The sequence below is a fragment of the Apis florea genome, unplaced genomic scaffold (assembly GCF_048593485.1).
Source record: "Apis florea isolate Af1SG1 unplaced genomic scaffold, ASM4859348v1 contig_3367_pilon, whole genome shotgun sequence".
In the NCBI taxonomy this organism is placed as follows: domain Eukaryota; kingdom Metazoa; phylum Arthropoda; class Insecta; order Hymenoptera; family Apidae; genus Apis; species Apis florea.
Window position 1 is genome coordinate 4,239,996 of NW_028256746.1, and position 22,060 is coordinate 4,262,055.

Genomic DNA, 22,060 nt, shown 5'->3' on the forward strand with positions numbered 1-22,060 from the left:
GATAATTGCCAATCGAAGATGAATCAGGAAGGACGCCTCTCGAAGACTTTCCTCCCTGTAAAAATGTTAGAATAATAGCGTAGCAACTATTTCGCCCGCGGTGAACCCCTACTCGAACGCAGCGATCATCCCAAAGCAAAGTACGAGAGCGTACGCGGCGCCCGATACATCGATCGCTCGGCTAATCGTAATTTCCATCTCGAAAAATCCTCCCTCGAAATGGACGTCGAAGCTGGTTCGTCGAGTCCCTCGGACGGCGGTGATACGTATCGAAGGATACGTCGCGACTCTTACAGCGCGGCGATGATTAACGAGACCGAGATCGGCGAGGAAGAGATGGAACGTCAGGAGGTGGCTGCGATAAAGTCTCAACGCTCGATCCCCCCGAAAAAGTGGAGATCGGCCGACGACTCGGCCAATTTCGAGTGTGAAACTTGGTCCGTGGAAAGCTGCGCGTTGAAACGAGACCTGGCCAGGACCTCGTCCACCGACACGAGCAGATCCTGGACCGAGAGCGTCGAGATACCATCGGACATGTCCCATCCCGAACTGTGGGCCAGATTGGGGATGGGCAAGTGTCGTTCGTGCTTTCCGAAACCTTCGTCGTCGTCCACACTGGCCGATGGATGCCAGTGTCAGTGCCTTTGCCAGTGCCGGTGCAGCCAGTGCCACTACTATCGTCGAAAGATCTCCACCTGTTCGAGCAGGGATCACCCGTTCCTCGGCTACAAGAGGAAGGATTCCGGCTACTCGGTGTCCACCTGCCAGAGCATTCTTCCACCCTCTTCCGGCAGGAACTCGATCGCCAGCCTGCTCCACGAGATCAAGGAGGGCGGCCCTGGAGGACGCGAGGAGGAGGAGGAGGAAGAGGTGATGAGGCGTCGGCACTCGGATCAAACGCAGTGCGGCCGATGTTCGATCGGCCGCGTCGATAACCGCCGATTCTCCGAGCAGACGTTGGCCAGAGGGTTGGGGCCAGGTATTATCATCGAAGGGGGTAGAAGGAGCAGCAGCGTGGAGAGCAAACCGTGTCTCCCCCCGGCGGAGAAGCTCGGCTCGAGGCGAGCTTGGTGCAAATCTTTGGAGAAGGAAGAAAGCGGAGGGGTTGCTGAACCGTGGAGAGAAAGGATGGAAGGGTCGGGTGAGGTGGTGCGGCAGAAGAGGAGGAGGGAGAGGAAGGAGGAAAGTTCGAGGGAGTCCTCGATGGAGCGTCGTAGGAGCAGCGTGAACATTACGCCGAAAATGATGAGGAGGCGGTTCTCCGAGCAGCTGATACTCGAGGGTGGTTTGGGCAGCGTTCAAGATTACGAGGATCTGGTGGAGGAAGGGGAGGAGGGGGCCGAGGAGGAGTCTTTGACCGCGGCGAACGCTCGGAAGAGGATCACTCTCAGGAGGCACTATTATCCCGAGGGTGGGTGGGGGCGTGCGATCGTGTCGGTCGCGATTCTGGTCCAGCTGATATGCCACGGAGTTCAGCTCGGCTCGGCCGTGTTGCTCGCCCCGATGGCGCAACGATTTCCGCGCGACGCGGCCCACACAGGTAGGGATTGCTTGTGTGTTTCGTTTCGAGTAGTTGGCGCTACGTGGTATCGGTGAATCGTTGATAGCTTAAGAGACAGAAATACGAGAAACTTTCGAAGTCTCGAAGAATATGAATATATATAAGAATATATTTCTTTGATAATTTCATACCGTGTTACAAAAGCAAGAAACGATTTTTCGATTCATCGTGGACCCGATTTCCAAAGGAATTAAGGGGAAACGTAGGGTAGGTAATGGGCGAGCCGGGTTCGATAAGAAGCGAAACTTTTCACCGGGACGAGGAAGAGCGAGGAGAGGCAAGATACGCGCAATGTACGCGATTCCATACACCTGCACGGCAACTGTCGTCCCGGAGAACGGTACTTACCTACCGTAACTCGTACTCGCGGCTTGCGCACGAGTCCTGTGTTCTATATCGCGCGCGACCGTGCACTCTTAACCTACATGAGTTTGTTCGAACACGTAGCGCCGAATACGTATCGTAATCTTGAGGATTCATTCGATTTATTTCCTCTTCTATCTCTCTCTTTCTCTCGGAGAAAAAAATGAATCCATCGACGATCGATTCGAGATACCTGTGCTATCTACTTGATTATTTTTATTCTTTCCTTTCGAAGTGTCTAAGTGTTTTCGAAGAGGTATCCGCGAACCGTTTACGTCATACATCGCTCATTTTGCGAGACATCGCGTGGAAAAGATGTAGAAGCATTAAAAATCGTAGAATTAGTAGAAATCTTTCGCACGAAGATATAAAAACAATTATATGAGCTGAATCACATTTGAAAAGTCGTAAAGAAAACGTTAAACGGAAGATTGTAACATATGGGGAGAATTTTTTAAATTTTTTGTATAATTTATTTTTAATTATGGATCGAAGAATAATTTAAATTTATTTATTAAACAATTTAGCTTTACGTTCTATTTTTTTATTTATTTATTTTTTTCTTTTTTAATTCTAATTGATTATTTTTAAATTTATTTTGAATATTGCAGCGTACATGAGTGTAAACGAGAAAACGTCATAAATGAATTTATCAATTTTCATATGTAATCAGAAATTACAGTATCTAGAAAGAGATCTAGAATACGTAAATTATCGTCAAACGAAGAATTTAATCTATATTTTTTTTTACATTAAAGATTAAAATTTTTTTACATCGCAACATTTTTAAAAGAGAAAGTTGATATCAATTGATATCCCGTATGAGATCACGCGCCAAAAGTAAATGTAGACAAGGAGAGCAAATGATAGGTAAAGGACAGAGATAGGATAAAAATATTGAAATCAGCGCCATCTTCAGAGTGCCGCAAATGAAACACAGAAGGGAAGGACAGCAAATGATAGGAAAAGGATAGAAATAGTATAAGAACAAACTGCTAGCGACATCTCTTAAATACATTTGGAATTTATCTTTGAAGAGATGTACTTTATCCTCGCTAGATGGCACTGACGGTATAGGGAATAAGAATTAACCGTCAGCGCCATCTTGCGAATATTAAAAACACTTTTACAACGAACGAGTTCAAGGAGCATTTCAGAGATGGCGCTGAAAGTTAATTCTTATTCTATCTCTATCCTTTTCCTATCATTTTCTGTCCTTCCTTTCTCAGTTTCATTTACGGCACACTGAAGATGGCGCTGATTTCAGTATTTCGTCCTATCTCTGTCCTTCTCGCACTATTTACTTTCTTTGTCTATCCTACTCTACGAATGCATACGCTCAACGGACGGTTCCAATACTTGATTAACTTTATTTTTTTTTTTTTTTTTTTCTTTATTTATCCCATTAATTAAAAATTGTAACGAAACCTATTTTTCCCAGTTTTCATATAACGTATCATACATATACTCTATATAAATATATATTTTCTTTTTGTATATCCCATATACGTATACATATTTAAATATTAAATAATAACGATAAAATAAATATTGGAGAAATATTTTTATTCAATTATAATTTAATTAATTCGCTTCATCTCGATTAAAAATAATTACGTTGAAAATAATACGTATGTGGAATATTTCAATTTAAAAATATATATATATATATAGCAATAATGACACAAATTTCAAACTTTAACCAACCAATGGTGAAGCATATAAGAAAAAATTACGAGAAGAGAAATGAAATCATTCTTTAATAAATTACAGAGAAATTATTGAAGAATAAGAAATTTTATCTTATCGATATCATCTATCGCGTCTCGCTAGGGGAAGGCGACAGAAAAATACGAATTGTTTCACTGCGACTTTGGCCACGACGAAATCCGTAAAAAGCGATTGCCACCGGCAAAGGCCAAGGACCGCTATCAGCTCGGTGGAAAGGATAATTCCACGCTAGGAATGAAATCCTCCGGCCACCAGAGAGCTTTCGTTCTATCTTTTTTTTTTTTTTTTTTTTTTCGAGCTGTGTTACATCCCTTCGCGTTCTTAGACCAAACTGCAATTCTTCGCTACACCGACCTCCTTCCAGTATAGCATCCGTAATACGTGAATCCGAATCTCGACCACCAGAACGATATTATTCACTGTTTCTCACTCGTGATATTTCTTCCCTATATATAAAATTTGATCGATCGTCGCAAGATCTCAACCACCACCAATTCTCTCCGAGATATTTCTATTGATTTTTCTTTTTTTTAAATTATAAAACCGAATCGACAATGTGTTCGTTTCGAAGTAAACAAGAATAATTAAAATTGAAGAAAAGAAGGAGACTAATTAAAGGATTGATTAGACAAGGAAGAAGCTTGAAATTGAGATTCGCGGGAATTTTATTACGCGACTATTGCGCTTTCGTGCAAGATCGATAAGTCGTTCAACTTGAACCGAATCACGAAGTGACAAATGCCGTGTAATCGGCATGAATGGAAAATAGCTGGAGCCAGTTTAACGATCAACGGCGTAGAAAAAGCTCGACCGATCTCATTTTCTCCAACATCGAATTTCCCATAACTCGATACGGATTAATTAAATTTAATTTTCTCCGTTCCCGCTACTTTTATAATATAACACTCTTGCGAGTAAAATAATCGAATTATTATTAACCGCAACAAAATTTAAAAATTTCGATGCTTACCTCGACGAAAGTCTCTCGAAAACGGTATCGATTTCGCGCGTCGATTCTAATCCATCGAACTTATATACAAAAGAGAAAAAAAAAGAAAGAGAAAAGAATTGAAAGTTAATGATAGTAAGTAAATAAAATCTCGACGCGAGTAAGATTCTTTTTCACGCTGGATCCGAGGTGTAAGGCATAAAGATAGGTTTTTACGGTCGAGGGGCGACCGTGCGTCACAGACATCCGAGAGACGTCCTCGAAACAGCGAGGCGCAACGCTGCAACTTGTCCCGTTGTTGTATCGTTGCTTCCAGTCAGGTGGTTGGAAAAAATTCGATGGTGGCTGGAAAGGAGACGAGGAGGAGGATGGCAAAGATGCACTCACGACCCCCGAGGGCACGCTTCTCCCTTTCGCAAGATTTGCGGGGAGAGGGGGAGGACAGAACCCATTGTCTGCGGTTCTGAAAGGATTCTAGTATTGGAATCTCGGGGATGAAGAGGGGAGGGCTTAAACGTTGAAAGGAAGAAAGCATAAGCATCGCAGTGTAGATTGAAAATCTTATTCTTTTATTTCGAATATTAAAAATTGGTTAAAAAAGACTCGACAAATTGTAGATTTCTTCGGTCTTGCGAATTAATTTTCATCGAATCCATTAATTGAAAGCAAAGCCAGAGCAATTGATAATATATTATTAACGAAGTATTGCCGTTTAAATTCTTCCATCGAATCCGTTCTTTGATCTACGAGAATACAGGATATATACGGACAGACGTCGAAATAGCTCGAATATCGTAAGCAGAAACGATAATCAACGCATAGGATCGAACGATATTGTTCTTTCTCGATCCAAGGGGAAGGAAAGGAAAAGAAAAAATTCGCACTTGACTGACGCACCATTCCAAATGGAAAAATGCAGGATGCGCGACTAGCCGACTCCCGTGGCGGGGATATCCTCGCCTAAATTTTCCACGCCCTTGCGAAACGACACGATACCGGCTGGAAATAACGTACATCCGTTGATCGTTAGTGTACAGCGCGTCTGGTTTCAATGTACACACTCGTCCCTTTTCTAGAAGACGTGGAGATATTTGCTCAGAATCCGATCGAGATTCCGACGCTCGATGACGAAGTTTTCTTTCCAACTGTTGCAAACACTGCAACAAACAAAGCATATATAAACGCAATCGCAAAATATTCCAAACCTTACAACTTTATCTAATCTGCTCGTTTTCAATTGGGATTTTGGGATTTTAACTAAAGCTCGATCCAAACGATGATCTCCCTTATCTTGCGTTAGAAAGAAACGAGAAGAATAAGCGTGAATTGGTCGGAATTGCGCGCTGTTACGTCATCGTGGCCGTGTAAAATCCGATTAGGGCACGAATTCCGTACACTTGGAATACAAGGCGAAGCTTTGTCAGACGGTGGAAGATGAAATGGAAGCGGAGGCGAGGTCGGTTAATGACATTCCGCGCAGGCACGCGCCGCTATCCACGAAGAAAAAGTTTACGGTTGCACAGCGAGCGTTCCTCCTCCTCCTCCTCCTCGAAGCGCGGTGGTGGGTTGGGTGGGCACGGCGAATCGAGTTTTACTTTCATTCGGGTGAAAGTGGCGTGGAACCCCACACCGGTTTCCCTCCTGCTGCCGAGGAACACGAGCTTATCAGACGTACCGCCGTTTTTCTTATTCTTATTCCACTACTCCCCATAACCTCCTCTCAGACCATCTCGTTTCCACGAACCATCTCGTTTTGGTGGAACCTCGAGACGAGTCTCGTTCTCCTCTCCTCTTTTCCTTATCGGTTCACCGACCAAGTAAGCAAGCGTTACGATTCCTCTCTTCCTCTTCCTCTTCCTCTCTTCACGTGTACACGTTTATTCCATTTTATTTCTCTCTTGCCTCTTTTCTTTTCCTTCTTTTCTTTTTCAGCGTTAAGCTGTTTGTTTCCCTCCTTCGTTTTCGTTTACGAGCATAACAGGCTGTGTATCAAGCGCGCGAATCGCAATAAACCGTTCCTCTTTATTACGGCCCTCTACCCTTCTCCTCGACTTCTTTATCAGCCGTGCGAAGTGTAAATACGTGTCCACGCCAGCGCATCGAACGCAACGCAGAGGACGTCGGGTTAAATATTAAGCGGAGGACGGTTAGGTCGCGACGCGGCTAAATTGGTCTCATTGAGGCGCGCATCGAAGGGAATTGGAACGGTCGCGAGGAGGGAGGATTAACTGGTTGTCCCGATAAAGGGAGGAAGATGTTTTCGGTGTATGAAAGGTATGGTAGTTTTATTCTATTTGAATCGGGTAAATAAAATTCTTGTAAAAATTAACTCTGGTTGGAAAATCACGCTCGTAATCTTGTGTTCTTTTAATACGCGATAATTTGGAGAGGGAGTTGAAGGAGAAAGTAAATTAAAGAAGATTTCTGAGAGAAGATTCTTTGTAATAAAAAATTTTATCAAGAGGCTGTTGAGCGGGGTATTAAGGCTTTTGCGTCGCAAGCAAAGAGGTTACAGAGGATAATAAAACGAGGAAAGTTACAATGGAAGGTGGAAAATTTAGAAAATTTATATATTCTACTTTAACCGTGTTTACAATCGCGTCGCTTTTAACTTGTATAATTTATCGTTGTTCAAAAGAATTTCAGAATGTTTGAGAAATGTAAAAAAAGAAAAAGAAAAAAATTCTCGTTAATCAGCGTGATTTTCCGCTTTGATATCCGTGATGAACTTTTTCTCGAAACATTAATATTCCTCTCGTAACAAGATCGAAGATTGAAACATAAAAATTTAAAGACCGCAAGCGCAAGGTTAAACCGGTAATACTTAAAGGTGTATAATTAAATACGTAATCACTACCTGTACCCTTCAAAAAAAAAAAAACTCCATTAAACACCTGCTTTCAAACTCTATAAACTCTGTAAACAAACCTCGAATATAAATTTAATTTTAATGCAAATTAGAAAATCTTCTTGATTGAAATGCAATCAATATGAATGGATTTCAAGAAAAAAAAAGAAAGAAAGAAAGAAAGAAAGAAAGAATAAATTCTTATCTGTTTAAACTTCGGCCTAATTTAAACGGAAATGAGATACAAACCGGAAGCAACGTGTAAGGAACAAATAGAGACAAATACGCAACGCTATTAATTGCTCGCGTTGGGAAACGACTTAATCCAAGGCTCATTTGATTTTAGATGAAATCCGCTCGACGAATTCCTTCCTTGGATGAAATCTTCGTTCCATCTGGATCCTCTTGCTTCACCTGCAATCATCTCAGATGATGAAACTTTCGTAGTGATTCAACTTATTTCGTGTCGCGTGGATCGAATAGAATTGTTTCTTTCTCTGTTTTTATTTGTTTATTTTTTTATATTTAAAGGAAGTTTTTAAAAATTAAAATAAAAACAACCATGATTTGAGTTATACGACATAATTATACAATAACGGAGATCGCGAGATCGGAAAGCGAAGTTGTTTGTCTTTTAGAAAGAGAGATTTAGAAGGGGATAAAGTTACAGATTTTCGAGGATGCGATTAACGCACGTCGATGGAAAGGGATGGAAGTCAAGCCTTGAATAGAAAGTTTGAACTCTAAATAGTAAGATAGGTAAGATATTTCGTGGATTTTCTACGAATAATCTATTTTCTAAGCAAAGTATTTGGAATCATGTAAAGATACAAGTTTATTTATAAATTTGTGAAATGTAATCACTCTACCTCGTACGAAAAGGTATTAATACTTTGATCGTTTGCTATCCAAAGGAATTAAAACTTTTGCGGTAAATGTTTCGTTAGTTTGTATTAAATATTTCTACCCACGGGGGATTCCACTTTTGGACTTGTTTCAACGAAAGTTTGGGTATTCGTGCGTGTCAAATGGCAGCTTGACATTCCATGAGAACGAAATCGGGTTCACCGTTTCGTAAGAAACTGTACCCATTAATTACTCAAACTCTCGTTTCACGGAAATGGATTTGTTAAAATACAGCCGAAACATCCCTAATTTATTATTATTCTCTATTCGAGATGAAAACAAAGTTCGAGAACTTGGAGATAATAAGAAAAGGAAAAATCTCAAGTAAACTTGAATCGTTGAATAAAACTTTACAACGCGTTATTTAATGCGATATGAAATTTATTAATTTATTAATTAAAAATTACCAAGGCACGAATTCCAAGGCACACTATGTTTGCAAAATTACGTTACCTTTCTTTGAGTGTAATTCTCTTTACATATTTAATAAATGAATGAATAAATTCGTATAAAATCGTTTCTGAAACTGGTTTTAAACAGCTTAACTTACATTCTCTTAATTACTCGCTTCTGAAACCGTTTAAACCGTGACGACCACGCAGATATTTCTTTTTCTTCACCTACAACGCGTTATTTCCAAACCTGCGATCGATTTACCCTAATCGAGAGAGCAACGATCGTACGATTTCATCATCGACGATCGATGATTCAGACGCAGATACGCAATCACCTTAAAACGATCGAGTATATTTACGAGACGTTAATATAGTCGCGAGACACGTTTACGCCGAAATAATAATTGATATAAGCGAGTCAAAAAATCGAAACGATTTTTCTCGTCCAATTTATATATAAGATGGACCAATGGCGAGAAATTTACGAACGCATATTTTCGAAATATTTCAAACTTGGACTTGGATGAATATCGAGTCGCTCTCGCTTCTATTATTATCGTCAACGATTAATTTCTTGCTTAATTACTCCTTGCCTTTGCGTAATTTCGGAGATATTAAAAATATCTTACACAGGATCTTTTAGATCAGTATTCTATTTCAATTTTATTGTATACTTTGCATCAAAAGTTCATTTATCGTCATTTATTAATGCTTTATCATTAACATCGGACGTTAAAAAATTATGAAAATTTATCCTAAAACGACCTAAGTGCTGTTCCTAATCAAACTTTAGGATTCTCCTGTCAAACGTCCCGGCCGAAAAATCTTCCGCCACGTTTCTAAGACCACCCTGGGCGCAATTTCCGGTTCGTTTAGAAGCTAGCAACCTGCACCACGATTCCTGGACCGTTTTGGGATACCCGACTGTGCATGGAGATCGTCAAGCGGCGCACGTGTGTGCGTGTGGTTCGCTACGAAAAGGAAACGAGCGTCGAAAGGAGAGCAAACAGCTCCGGTTATAACCATAGAGGAAAGCTAACGGTGACTGTTCCGTGACGTGTGTCGCGTTCCTTCCCGCCTTTTTCCATCCCGCTCGCCGTGGAAGACAGATAGATCCTAGAGATCCTTCAGAGGGACTCGTGGAATACAATTTTCAAAAACGACTCGTCGAATAATTTCCGATTCGTCTTCGATCTTCTGTTTTTTCGAGATCCAGGCTGAGATTTCCCTCGACTTTTCAATGTCGTTCTCGTTCATTCTCTCAAAGCGATGTTTTTTTTTTTCTTTTCTCAAGCGAGATCTACCCCATTAGAGACATAGGATGTCACGTCTCGCGCGAAATTGCAACGACGTGACACGTCTCATCGCTCGTCGCCAGTTAAACCGTTCGATGTATTACGAGCGACGTCCATATTTCTCTTCCTCTCCAACTCGATCCTCCCCTTTATCTCGTTTCGTTTCGCTTCTCTTTTCTCTTCTCACTCGCCGGGCAGAGATATAATGCACGGCGTGTCGGTCGCGGCTCTTTCGCCGCGATACCCCGACGACACGATTAAAAAGGTAGAATCAGGCCGCTTAGTTAGGCCGTTCACCTCGATTCCTTGCTTCGCCGCCGATCTATTAATTGTCCACCGCGACGCTGGATCCGCCCGATGATGGACTTTCCTCCTTCGTACGCCCGACGATGTAAAATAGTATCGCGCCGTCTGGAAGAATGCGCGTTGGAATCCAAGGGAAACTGGGACGGGCGAAAAATCGCTTGCGCCACGAGTTCAGACAGAGAAAGAAAGAGAGAGAGGATTTTCGACAAGAAACGGGGAATGATTCTGTAAATAGAGGTATATACTGGAAGGGGGTTGTTGTTCGAGTTTAAAATTTTTCACTTTTCTCCCCTATTTTAACAAGTTTCCAATTTTTCATTGCTCCTCAAGTTTAAAATTTCGATGGATTGAAATTTGTATATATATATATTTTTTTTTTATTCTACTTGTGATGTCAGTCTCGATATCGAAAAATTGTTTCGTTGAGTATTTTGTAGAAAAAAAAAATTGCTCTTTCTACCAATCTTATAACAAACTCAGAAGCGTAGAAAAATAGTACAAAAATACGAATTGATTTCCAAAAAGAAAGTAAATACCACACACGTTTTCTCTATTCATCAAAGCTTAACTCGATATTTTCCTCTCATACGCAATTCGCAACATCGAGCAAAAATTCTTCGTCAACCCGTGACAACTCCATTCACCGATAATTGTTTATTAATCCGCAACTCAATCATCGATCCATGTTCGCAATGGGATCGTTGAACGATGGCTCGAGGCGATCGAGAACGCGAGTGGAAAATCGGCACAGTCGGGGCACAGGTGCAAAATTGGCGAACGATAAGCTGCGGCCACGCAAGGATCAGGAGGAACGGAGGCGGTGGCGGCGGCGGCGGCACACGGGCGGCGGTGGTGCCGACTCAGGACAAGAAGGGGCAAACGATGGAAACGGAGGGAGGGAGAGAGAGCCGGGTTCGCTCGTGGTGGCATCAGTTGCCGGCATCGCGCGATACACTGCGCTCTCACAGATCTCGTACCAGTCTCGTTTTTGCCTCGTGTCAAGCTCGGCTAGTTTCCCGTTTTTTCGAGAAGAGAGTTCGAGAACGAGAATCTGAATAATCGCGTCGATCGTGAATCCGAGTATTTCGTGAATTATATTGGTTGAACTCGGGGTTGAGAAGAAGTCATGGTAAACACGGGATTTTGAGAAGTCGGCGGCAGTAGCAACAAGTTGGAAGAAACGAGTAATTTGATTTTATTTATCGTTAGTTGGGGAAATCGATTGTTGGGAATGGCGAGTGTAGATCGAGATTTATCGAGTGCAGTTTTCAATATAGGGATAGTTTGGGAAGCGTCGTGATTGGGAAGGAAGGACGATGGATCGCGATTTTCTTTGAAAAATTGAAGCGAATCTGTAATACGTGGAGTAACGAATTAATCCTCCTCGTATTATTAGAAAGTTTAGAGGTTTTCCTAATCGAAAACTGCCAATCGATAATCGAAATTGTAATAGATTTACACGATCCTCGTGGCAATGTGTGTTCGTGCCAAATTTTAATATTTCCTTCGACATGCAATTCGTGACACGCGACTCGAAAATGCAAATGATTCGATCATCGATTCAATCATCTGTCTGAAAATCATCCCAAAAATATTCCATCCGTGATCTTTCCATATATAAATCCTTCTTACATTAAGACAGCAAAGTCAAGAGATGAATAATTTCTATCGGAAGAAAAGAAAAAAACTTCTTTTTAATTTCATTAATTTGAAAAAAAGAAATCATCAATCTTGTACGCACGATCCAACAGAAAATTCGTCGATTAACCCAATTTTTACGGTATTCACTCGTACGAATATATATATATATCAATTCGTTACGATCAAAGAAATTACTCGATTCGATTTCACGGAGCGGAGAACTCGTTTCGCGATCTCATCGCACCTGTGTTTTGCCGTAACGTAAGAAACAACCGTCACAGGACGACTTCTCCCGATTGTGAAAAACGATAAATCATCTGTGTCCCCTCGATGAAACGAAATGAATTTATTAAAAATCGAACATTAGTCGACGAGTGTGTTAATATCATCCGTTGGATTGGGCCGATCGATGATGCAACACAAAAGGTAACGCGACGAGAAAACGTAATTTAGCACGGCAGTGTTTCGACAGTGGCCGATTAATTCACGTTTGCAACTTTCCCGAAAAGTTTCCTCTCCGAGCGCATTGCGCAAATTACCGATATGCCCTTCTCCGATCGTTTTATACGTTTCGGTCGGCGAGTGCGTGAGTCGAATCCGTGCTTGCCGTTATTATGATTTATGCTAATGAATTTGTCACGGGAATTGGGGTGGATTTAATCATTCGAGAATAAATATTCCATCGCGAATTGATAAAGGTAGATACGTTCTTTTCCTTTTTTTTTTTTTTTTTCGTGGACGCGTAGGAGAAACCTTTAAATATACGATACGATACGTTGTGCAATTCTGTAATTTAAAAGAGAGAATGTAGAATGAAATTTTTCTCAGGATCTGTACAAGATAACTTGCACAAGTTTCGGTCGAGAAACATTTCGAGAGAAAGCATTCTACATTGTACGAGGATCGGACGTCGATAAAAAAAAAAAAAAATGTCGGGATAAACTCGACACGGCGATATCACGTAATTTAATTCACAAATTCATCGAGAGTGTATATAATTGGACAAAAATTCAACGGAGGGAGGGAGTAAAATTCAATTGAGCGGAATAAGAAAACTTCTTAAGAGAGATTCCGAAATGGAATATGTATGTAATTAACGCGATGACGCAATGAATCCCTCCATAATTGACGATACCTTAAAAGCCAACGTTTATTATCAACATGAAATTTCGTCAAATTCGACGAACCTCTCTCTCTCTCTCTCTCGAATACGAATTTCTACGTATCTTATCCGAACAAAAAGAAAAAGAGAGGAAGACAAAGAAAAACCATCCTTTCCATCATTTCCCAACTCGCGACTCAGCACTCACCTCATCGCGGCCACCCTTCCGAGTCCAGAGAAACACCCACGAAACGAGGATCGTCGTAAAAGAGCGGTCTGTCTCGGGCAAATCCCGTCGTAAAAAGAGGCGCGAAGAGAGGTTGAAAAGGGTTGGAAATCCCCTCAGATAAATCGAGTCGGGGTGACAGGTGGTGGTGGTGGTGCGATTCGAAGAGGAGACGAGGGCGAGGCGAGCGTGCGACGAGGAAGAGACGCGCGACAAGGTTGTAGGCTGCCTTCGAGAGGATCGACAGCATGGTTGTGACGAGAGCGGGGAATCGGTGGCCCGCGGTGGAATCGCGGATGCACGGGGCAAGGGTTGGCCGAGCGAGAGGAACGAGCGTGCACGACACGGGCACGTAGTCTGCCCGAGGGTGAGGAGGAGCGTGCGTGTGATGTCGATATCGCGGGCGCGATCCTGGCCGCTTCTGGACCCGCGCGCGAAGCAGGGGCGCGAGCAGCAAGATGGTTTGGGGGGAAGCGAGGAGGAGGGAGGGAAGAAGAGAGAGAAGGCCGCGGGGCCGGAAGAGGAGAAGGCCTGCCATCCGCGCAGCCCTCAGGTGCAGGCCAGACGATTTTTGTCCAGGCATTATTATCCCGAAGGAGGGTGGGGATGGGTGGTGACGGTGGTTGGCACGTTGGTGCACTTGCTCGGACCAGGATTGCAACTCTCCATCCCGGCAACCCTCGCCTTCCCGGCCACCGTCAAGTTTTATCATCATCCTCTCCACACCGCTGGTGAGTTTTTATGCACGTATCGAGGGTGAACGAGATAGTAGGGGAATGGGAATGGGGTTCCAAGATTTTCTCGTAGTCGATGGCTGAGGGATAGTTAGTTAGGGGGAAATATGTTAATTTCGTGTATTTCGATGATCGTTTCGTTGAAAGGGAGATGAAAATTTTCTGCTTTGTGCAGAAAATACGATTACATTTGTTGAAATCATGTGTTTGAATTCATTCTACGTTGTCGTAATATTGAAATATTCATTGGATATAAATATAAATTTTTAAATTTATAAGTTATACTGGAAGGATAATATGCATATGGTGTGTATTTTCGACGAACTTTGTGGTAATGTTTTTGAAGTGCAGCGTTCGTAACAAGTTTTCCTTGCGGCGGCAAAGATAATAGCAATTTTCATAAATTCCCGTTTATTGGACCGTCCGCATCGTTCCAATGCGCGTACGCGCGCGCGAAAAATGTTTAATTAGAGAGATCCGGCGTGATCTATTTTATCGCTACGATGCGTTTGACGAGGAAAGATGAAAGGAGACAGGAGACATTCTTTATGAAAGTTCAAATTTAACAATGTATATTATTTAGAATTTACGAGAAACGTATGGTTTCGCTAAGTTACGCAATCGAACTTTCATCAAGTTGGGAGTACAGTTTCCTTGTCGTTTAATTGGCAAAGTCCTCGCGATCGTTTCTGTTTCTTGGTAGAATTTAATAGACAGTTGGAAAACGTGGTTTTCCAATCTGGGATACCGACGATACAATTTTCCAACTTTGGCGATATTGAATGAATTTGCGATCCCAAAAAATATTCGTACAATCGAAATTCACAATAACTTCAAATTTTTTTTTTTACAATTTATGATATAGCAGCGAGTTTCTCAAATATTTCGAGATACTTGATACGTTAAGTGTACTTATTGAAGATTATGTTGAACACTCGTTAACACTGATAGAAACTTTTTCTTCTTTTCCTTTTTTTTTTTTTTTTTTTTTTCATATCGATTTGTCTTTCCTTCGATTTTCTCAAGATGCCTTTCCTTCAAGATGCTCTTAGAGGCAACATATGAAATGAGAGTTTTTATGGGAAGAACTTACGCCAGCAGTTATGAAAGGCATTTGTCACAGTTCCCAAACTTCATCACGCGTATTAGCGTTAATAGCGTGGAATCAATCAGCACAACCGACAAAAGGAACGAGCGTTTTATCCGATTGATACAATCGGAAATAGAAATACAAAAAAAAAAAAAAAAAAATTAAATCAATCATTACTCATGAAAAATTAAGATAATGTTTTCTTCTAGATTCGAAAAGATTAATAATCCCAAGTTTGCAGTTCACCTCAATAATAAAAATGATATTTTTTTTTGTTATAGCGACAAAACGCGTTAGAGGCTCGTATAACATTACGACACGGTGAATGCAAAGACTGTTTTGTCTCTAAAAATAAACGCTGAGCATTCGTACAAAGTTTCATAGCCCGCGGTAACATTCATATCGCGTTGCGTTTATCGCTTCGGGCACGGTGTAGTGACATCTTTCAACGTTCTAAACATTCTAGGGAATTTTTACGATTTCCAATCTGAATTACCGACTAGGACAGACTTAACATCATAGCGCACTCTCACGGTTTGATTTGGATCGTGTACGATTTAAAGAAAACAGTCGGTATAAAGTGAAATCCTTTCATTCGCTTCCTTGCTTCCTATCTCGCTTCACGAGATTTTATTTTTTAATTAATTTGCTTTTACACAAATATATTTATATTTAACTTTTTGCTTTGCTTCGGTAACTTCGTCCCATCTGATTTTTTCCAATTTGGAAGAACTTTCTCTATACTCTATACTCATCCTTTAATAAAACATCTCTGAAGGGTGAATCACGAGGAATATATTTTACGAGGGATCAAAGTTTTAGCTGATTGGAAATATGGTTCCCTTCTTACCGAAATATCAGTCATTTATATTCACGAATAATAAAATACGAAGATATCGAGAATTGCTGAATAAGGAATAAAAGAATTAGGAATCAACGATACAAAAGTTTTTTAAGCGTTTTATCGTTCATTGCGCAATCTCAAATACTCGAAACGAGAATATTTCGACTTAATTCTTATCAAAGTAATGAGAATTGAAAAAGCAGCAAATAATGTACCGTGACACAAAGTGACAATATCGTTTCATCGTTAACACGATTATCTGTGAAACCCATGACAAAAATCTGGAACGACTTTTTTGCAGAGATTGTAAGCGTGCTGAACACGTCATCTTGACGTGTAATAGCTACCAGCCGGTTCTTTTCCTCACGATGGTATCGGCCAACATTGATCGAACGATTCCGCCCTGCCTAACTCTCATATTACATCGACGTTTAATCCTAGATACCGTTGTATATGGATTCGACCATGAAAATCGGAGCAACGTTCGAAGCCTGGCAGTATGCAGATTACAAACAGTATTAATTACATACTAGAGATATATGTATCTCGAGGCATTGTATTATCCGTCGATCGATAATCTATAATCGATAATCTATTGATCGATCGCTATCTCTATTGCCAGGTTCGATCATCTATGCAAACCTACTGTAATTCAATGAATCGTGCATTATAATTTAAACATTTTTAAGTTAATCAATATATATATATATATTTTTTTTCGCGACGCACGTAATATTTTCTACGAGAGAAAAATAAGAAAAGTCGTTGGCTTTATTAAAAAATTATAACGAACATTTCGAATTGTTATAATAATTTTTACTCGTAATATGTAACTCATTCGATCGTTTATTCTTAGAGAATTGATTCTACTCTGTAAAATATTTCTGGAAACTATATATTCGGATAAAAGAAATCCCTTAAGTCTCTAGACGATCAAATTTTCTTACGTCGTCAAAAAAGAAAAAAAAAAAAAAATTCTTCGGACAAAATATATTCTATCATAATACCGTCGGATGATTGTTAACGATACGTCGACATCGATTCACTTCAGAGAAGAATACAGACAATTTACATCCTGTTATATATCTTGAACCATATTGCAAAGATAATAAGTTTAATGGTATCGTTTATGATACACGAGAGACAAGTACACACGCGAACAAGAGAGAGAAATGATGCGAATAAAGATTTTGGGGTGCAAGGAAAGGGGTGGAGCCGTGAAACGAAAAGGTTTTCCGGCACAAATGAAAAACTTAGGATCATCGTGGCGATGTTTTTTTTTTTTTTTTTTTTCTTATTCTCAGTCTGACAAAATTACTCGCGATCCCCGAGACATCCTAGCATAATTCTATGATAGCGGAGGCAGACTGGAAGGTTGGATGAGATCTATCCAGGGTAGATTAAAGTCGAGTGAGACGCTTTCGAGTGTTTGGCCAGATGAGCGTTCTTTTGAAGGAACGATGTTTCGTTTTAGATTCGGCAATTCTGCATTGCTAGAAACGTGGAAAATTATAGAAATTGCCAGGAATGTATTAAGAGTATCGCGCGTATTTTGAATATTCTGATGAAATTTCTTTGATGAAATGGTGCAAATTAAGGAGGATGTTGGCTGCACCGTAATTTATTTTCACGCAAATTTGATGGCCATAATCTTTTTGCAGACGTACGTCAACAAAAGAAGAAGAAACATCGAGATATCGTTTACAATTTGCATTTTCAGTTTGCGATTAAAGCCAGAATTGAAATTAAAAATTTTAAGGAGTGAAAGAAAATCCTATTCTTCGTTCTAAATCGTATTAATCTTTCAATAAAAATTGCGATTCATTTCTTTCATTAGTAAGATTAAGCTTAAGAACATTGATAAAATATGTTATCGGTCGAAATACATTTGGAGTGTATAAAGCAACTAGAACGTGTTTACAAGCTTTATCATCACGATCTCTTAGGAAGGAAGTATATCGCAAGAAAAGAGTGTATCAACTAACGATGTATCCAGTCGAATCAAAGTACAGCTACGCGAAAAGAACGTATCGAGTCGAAGAAGAAACTTTTCTCCGCGCGATATCTTATCTATGCTTCGGCCGTAAGTTTAAACACGCTTCTTTGACAAAAGAAAAGAAACTTTTTCCACTTATATCCCATCATGTCCAATCTTTCCACCGAACAAATTAATTATCGTATTATTATTTTTTTCTCACTTTCCACTTGGTATCTCAATCCTGCACATGTATTCATTTTCACGTATTCTTATTTTTATTCACATTAGTCACATTATACCCATTTATTTCACTTATTACAGATCAAAGTATATCAAACGACAAATTACGACGAAAAATTACAATTAAATAAATAAATTATCCAACAAAATTTAGAAAACGGAGAACAATTTACCGACCGCGTAAACAATCACCACTTTCACATTCTACGAATCATTCGAATACCTTCAAGAAATAATTACATCTCGAAATTACGATATTACGCATCCAACGACGTTGGAGCAACCGCCAATACCGCTCCTTCAACAATTAGCTCCATAATTAAACAACGATGCCGAATAATCGGCAAAAATCGGGAGACAACGAACGATACTACAATTACCAATTTCGGGCCAACACTCGCCACACATTCGACGGGACCTTTCGAGCGTACTTTCGAGGAACAATCGCACATCTCGGTTCAACAACAAATGGACAAACGTCACTTATGCAACGCGGCCGATCCGAAAAACCGGCATTTCTCGATCGTCTCGGGATCGGGAGCGACGGCCTACCTGGACACATTTCGCACAAAGTGTGTGGAGGGAGCGGAGGGAGAGGGGGGGGAAGAGGGGGTTTAGAAAAAGAGAGAGGGATTCCACCGGGTTCGGGTCCAGAAGCGCAGCTGTCGAGCGTGGCCGCGCGGACAGCCGCACGATTCTTGGCCGACGCGGGCTCTCCTGGCCAGTTTGCGCGGTGAGCGTGCCGCGCTCGGTTCTTCCTTCCTTCTTCGTCGTTGTTCGTCCTGTCCTCTGACGGATCGCCTAGATCGCGGATACAGAGTTTGCTCGCGCGAAATCGTTCGACATCGATTTGTCGTGGTCGCATTCCTTTGAAAGAAGAGAGAGATCTTCTCGTTTATTCTCCTTGGACGAAACGGTGAAATGTATAACGATAAGGATACTCGTTGTTAAGCTCGTTATAAGGATGAAAACTTGACTTGTCTCGTGTTACGAAACGATGTCTCGGCACTTCTGCTTGGGAGGTTTATTCGAGGAAATAATTGTTGGAGAAGATGGAGGAGATCGAGTTGGTTTTGCCAGGTTTGGTGGTATGAACGAGGGAGGGACGAAGGTTTGGGGAATCGAGGAAGATTCGCGCGAGGACGGGATCGAGCAAATCCACGTGGAAAGATCCTGGATCGGACGAGACTCGTGGAACAATCGTCGGGACTGAGCAACACCGTTTCACTCCGAGATTCGATCGCTCGTTCAATCGTCATCCGGTGGAGAAACGGAGAAAACGGAGGAAAGAAGGAAATGGAAGAGGCGGAGGAGGCGGAGGATCGAAAACGGCGAAAAGGACGGCGAGGAGGCGAATGGGAAGAAGAGGCTTGAGAAGACCGGACAATGGCTGTCTCCCGGGGGGATCTGGAGATCGGCGACGATCGAACGACAACCGGCAAGTCGCCACCGATCGCCACCGATCGTGAATCTCGTTCCTCCCAAGATTCGAGCGTCGTCGAGTGCGACAAGCCGAAAGGAAAGATCGTGAACACGAAGGAGAATAACGTGGGGACGGGGAGGCTGGTGGTGGCCGGCACGGACGAAATTCAAGGACGAGACTCGACGGCCAACGAAACTTCCACTTCCAACAAATCGTTCCCCCCCGTTCGAGATAAGACGAGCAAGAATAGCAAGACCGCCAAATCGGAACTGCTGGCCGACAAAACGAGAACTTTCCACGCGGGGATCAAGGAGGCGAAAAGTTTCCGTAAGGATGACGCATACGAGTGTTCGACCGTTGGGGAGCAACGGGTGAGCGTGGATTTCGGGGCCGTGCGGATCAAGAAAGTGAAGAGAGTGAAAACACGGAGGAGGAAAGCGGAAAACAAGGAAGGATCGATCTCTGCCAGGGTGATCTATAAGTTAGTGGGCACCGCTGCTAATAATAATAATAATAAGAAGCAACGACTCGAACATTCGTCGCAGAATCACGCGAATCTGATCGTGGTCGACGCAACGATACCGAGTTGCGCGACCTCTCGTGAACTTGCGGCCGATTCTTGCCGCGTGGATCTTGGATGGCCGACGACGAAAACGGGGCGATCCTCGAACGTGGACGAAGAACTCGGCCAGCGGACGAGAAACTGCGAAAATTGCGGAGGGCCCCGTCGTAAGTGTTGCGGGGTGGAGTGCGAGGGATCGGCGCAGGAGGAGGAGAGAGGCGCGAATGGAAGGGAATTGGGAAGGAAGCACGAGAGGCTGGTTCCCGGCTCGCTTTGTCGCAGCAGATCTTTGCCACGATTGTCCGTGCACGACAGCGGTGTCGCGTGCAGCGGGAACGAGCAATCGCCTGCCGCCGGCCATCCTCGCAATTCTAAACAACAATTGGCGGCCGATCTCAGGCAACTGCACACGTTGAAGCAACATTATTATCCGGAGGGTGGATGGGGATGGGTGGTGCTGTTCGTGGGGATGTTGGTACAGATGCTGTCCCACGGTGTGCACGGATCTAGCGGGATCTTGTTGCGGCAGGTGGCCGACAAGTTCGGGCAACGCGTGTACTTGGAGACAGGTTAGTCGAGCGGGCAGGTTTTTTTAACTTGATTTCGATTGAAATCATTTTATTTATAGGCGCTTGTACGTGACTTGATCGTGCTCGATATAGTATATTATCGAGGAGAAGTCGGTCGTAGCGCAAATCGTGTTTACAAATCGAACGTACTCGTAACCGCGTGTACCATCGTGCACGGTTTTAAACAGGGGTTTCAGTTACTATTCGAACACGATACGATACGTATCGCCTCGTGTTAGCGCGAGGAACGGTATACGAGTATCTATCGACAAGTTTCAAATACATAATCCATTCGTACGCTCTCGCGTAAACCTCCGCTCCTCGAATTTGATCAACCACACACGTTTGCGTAACGAATCGATCGACCATTGATTTTCCTTCTAACGGGAATTAATTTGATTCACAGATGCATAATCTCGATCATCAGAAATGTTTATAAAAAGAGAAGGAAAATAATTCTCGTATCAACGATCTTTCCCCCCAAAAAAATTTGATACATAAATTCTCGAAATTTTACATCGAATCGAACGAGATTGGAAATCACAAATCCTTTCGAAACATATTAGAATCAACAGAAAGGAATTCGTAAAAAGAAAAAAAAACCAGAATTTAAATTTAGATCGTCGACAAAATTTCTGCTCGATGAAAGATCTCGTGAAAGGGCGGGAAACGGTTAGAGCGGAATACAGGAATTTCCTTCGATCGTGGGAATCGTCGATTAAAGAGCGTCAGCTGGAAAGCAGCGTGAAATGGCGAAATGCATCTTTCACCTCGCTCGCCTTGTCCGCTTGTTTCCCTCGTTCGTTTCGGATACCATCTCTCTGGCGGGAGGCCAGATCTGACGCGGGTGTTTCCCAATACTCTTACATCTGCCGCCCAATAAACGAGATATGAATCGCGCTAATTGTACGCGACACCTTCTCCTCCCCCCGCGGGAGGAGTTCACTTCGGTTCACGCGGTTACAGGGAGGCGAAGAAAGGGCGGAAGGGTGGGAGCGCCGCTTGGCAAGCGTTCCACCCCTGTCGCTGCTAAACTTCACGAGCCTCGGATGAGTTATCACGGCCGGTATAGCCGGTTATAACAGCGGTAGTTTGTGCCGCTGTGGGATCATTTCCGAGTGTCCTTAGTTTGCGTTTTTGTGCACTTGGAATGGTCGCGTTTATGGGGGGACGATTGGTTCGATAGGAGTTTTCCCCGTGTATTTTGTGAGCAGAAAAGACGATAGTTACACCATTTTTGAATAAAATTCTACGAAATATTTTTCGCGGATGGATAGATATCCTTTGGAGAGTAATT

At 42.1% G+C, this 22,060-nt stretch overlaps 2 protein-coding genes across 6 annotated transcripts in view; one reads left to right on the forward strand and one right to left on the reverse strand.

Moving 5' to 3' along the window:
- The first annotated feature begins 219 nt into the window (after positions 1–219).
- The window catches only part of LOC100866345 (uncharacterized), a 44,761-nt gene continuing 22,920 nt past the window's right edge, over positions 220–22,060 (forward strand). The window contains exon 1 of the mRNA XM_086911807.1: positions 220–1,540. Coding sequence (XP_086767933.1) covers positions 220–1,540 — 1,321 coding nt within the window. The remainder of the gene's footprint in view (positions 1,541–22,060) is intronic.
- Ktl (BTB/POZ domain-containing protein Ktl) overlaps positions 5,153–22,060 on the reverse strand; it is a 91,952-nt gene continuing 75,044 nt past the window's right edge. For 3 of the 5 annotated variants that reach the window (XR_015293257.1, XR_001112394.2, XM_086911813.1), the window contains one exon: positions 5,153–5,761. The gene's annotated coding sequence lies outside the window, so the exon portion shown is untranslated. The remainder of the gene's footprint in view (positions 5,762–22,060) is intronic. The other 2 variants (XR_015293258.1, XM_086911814.1) reach the window with 1 other exon arrangement.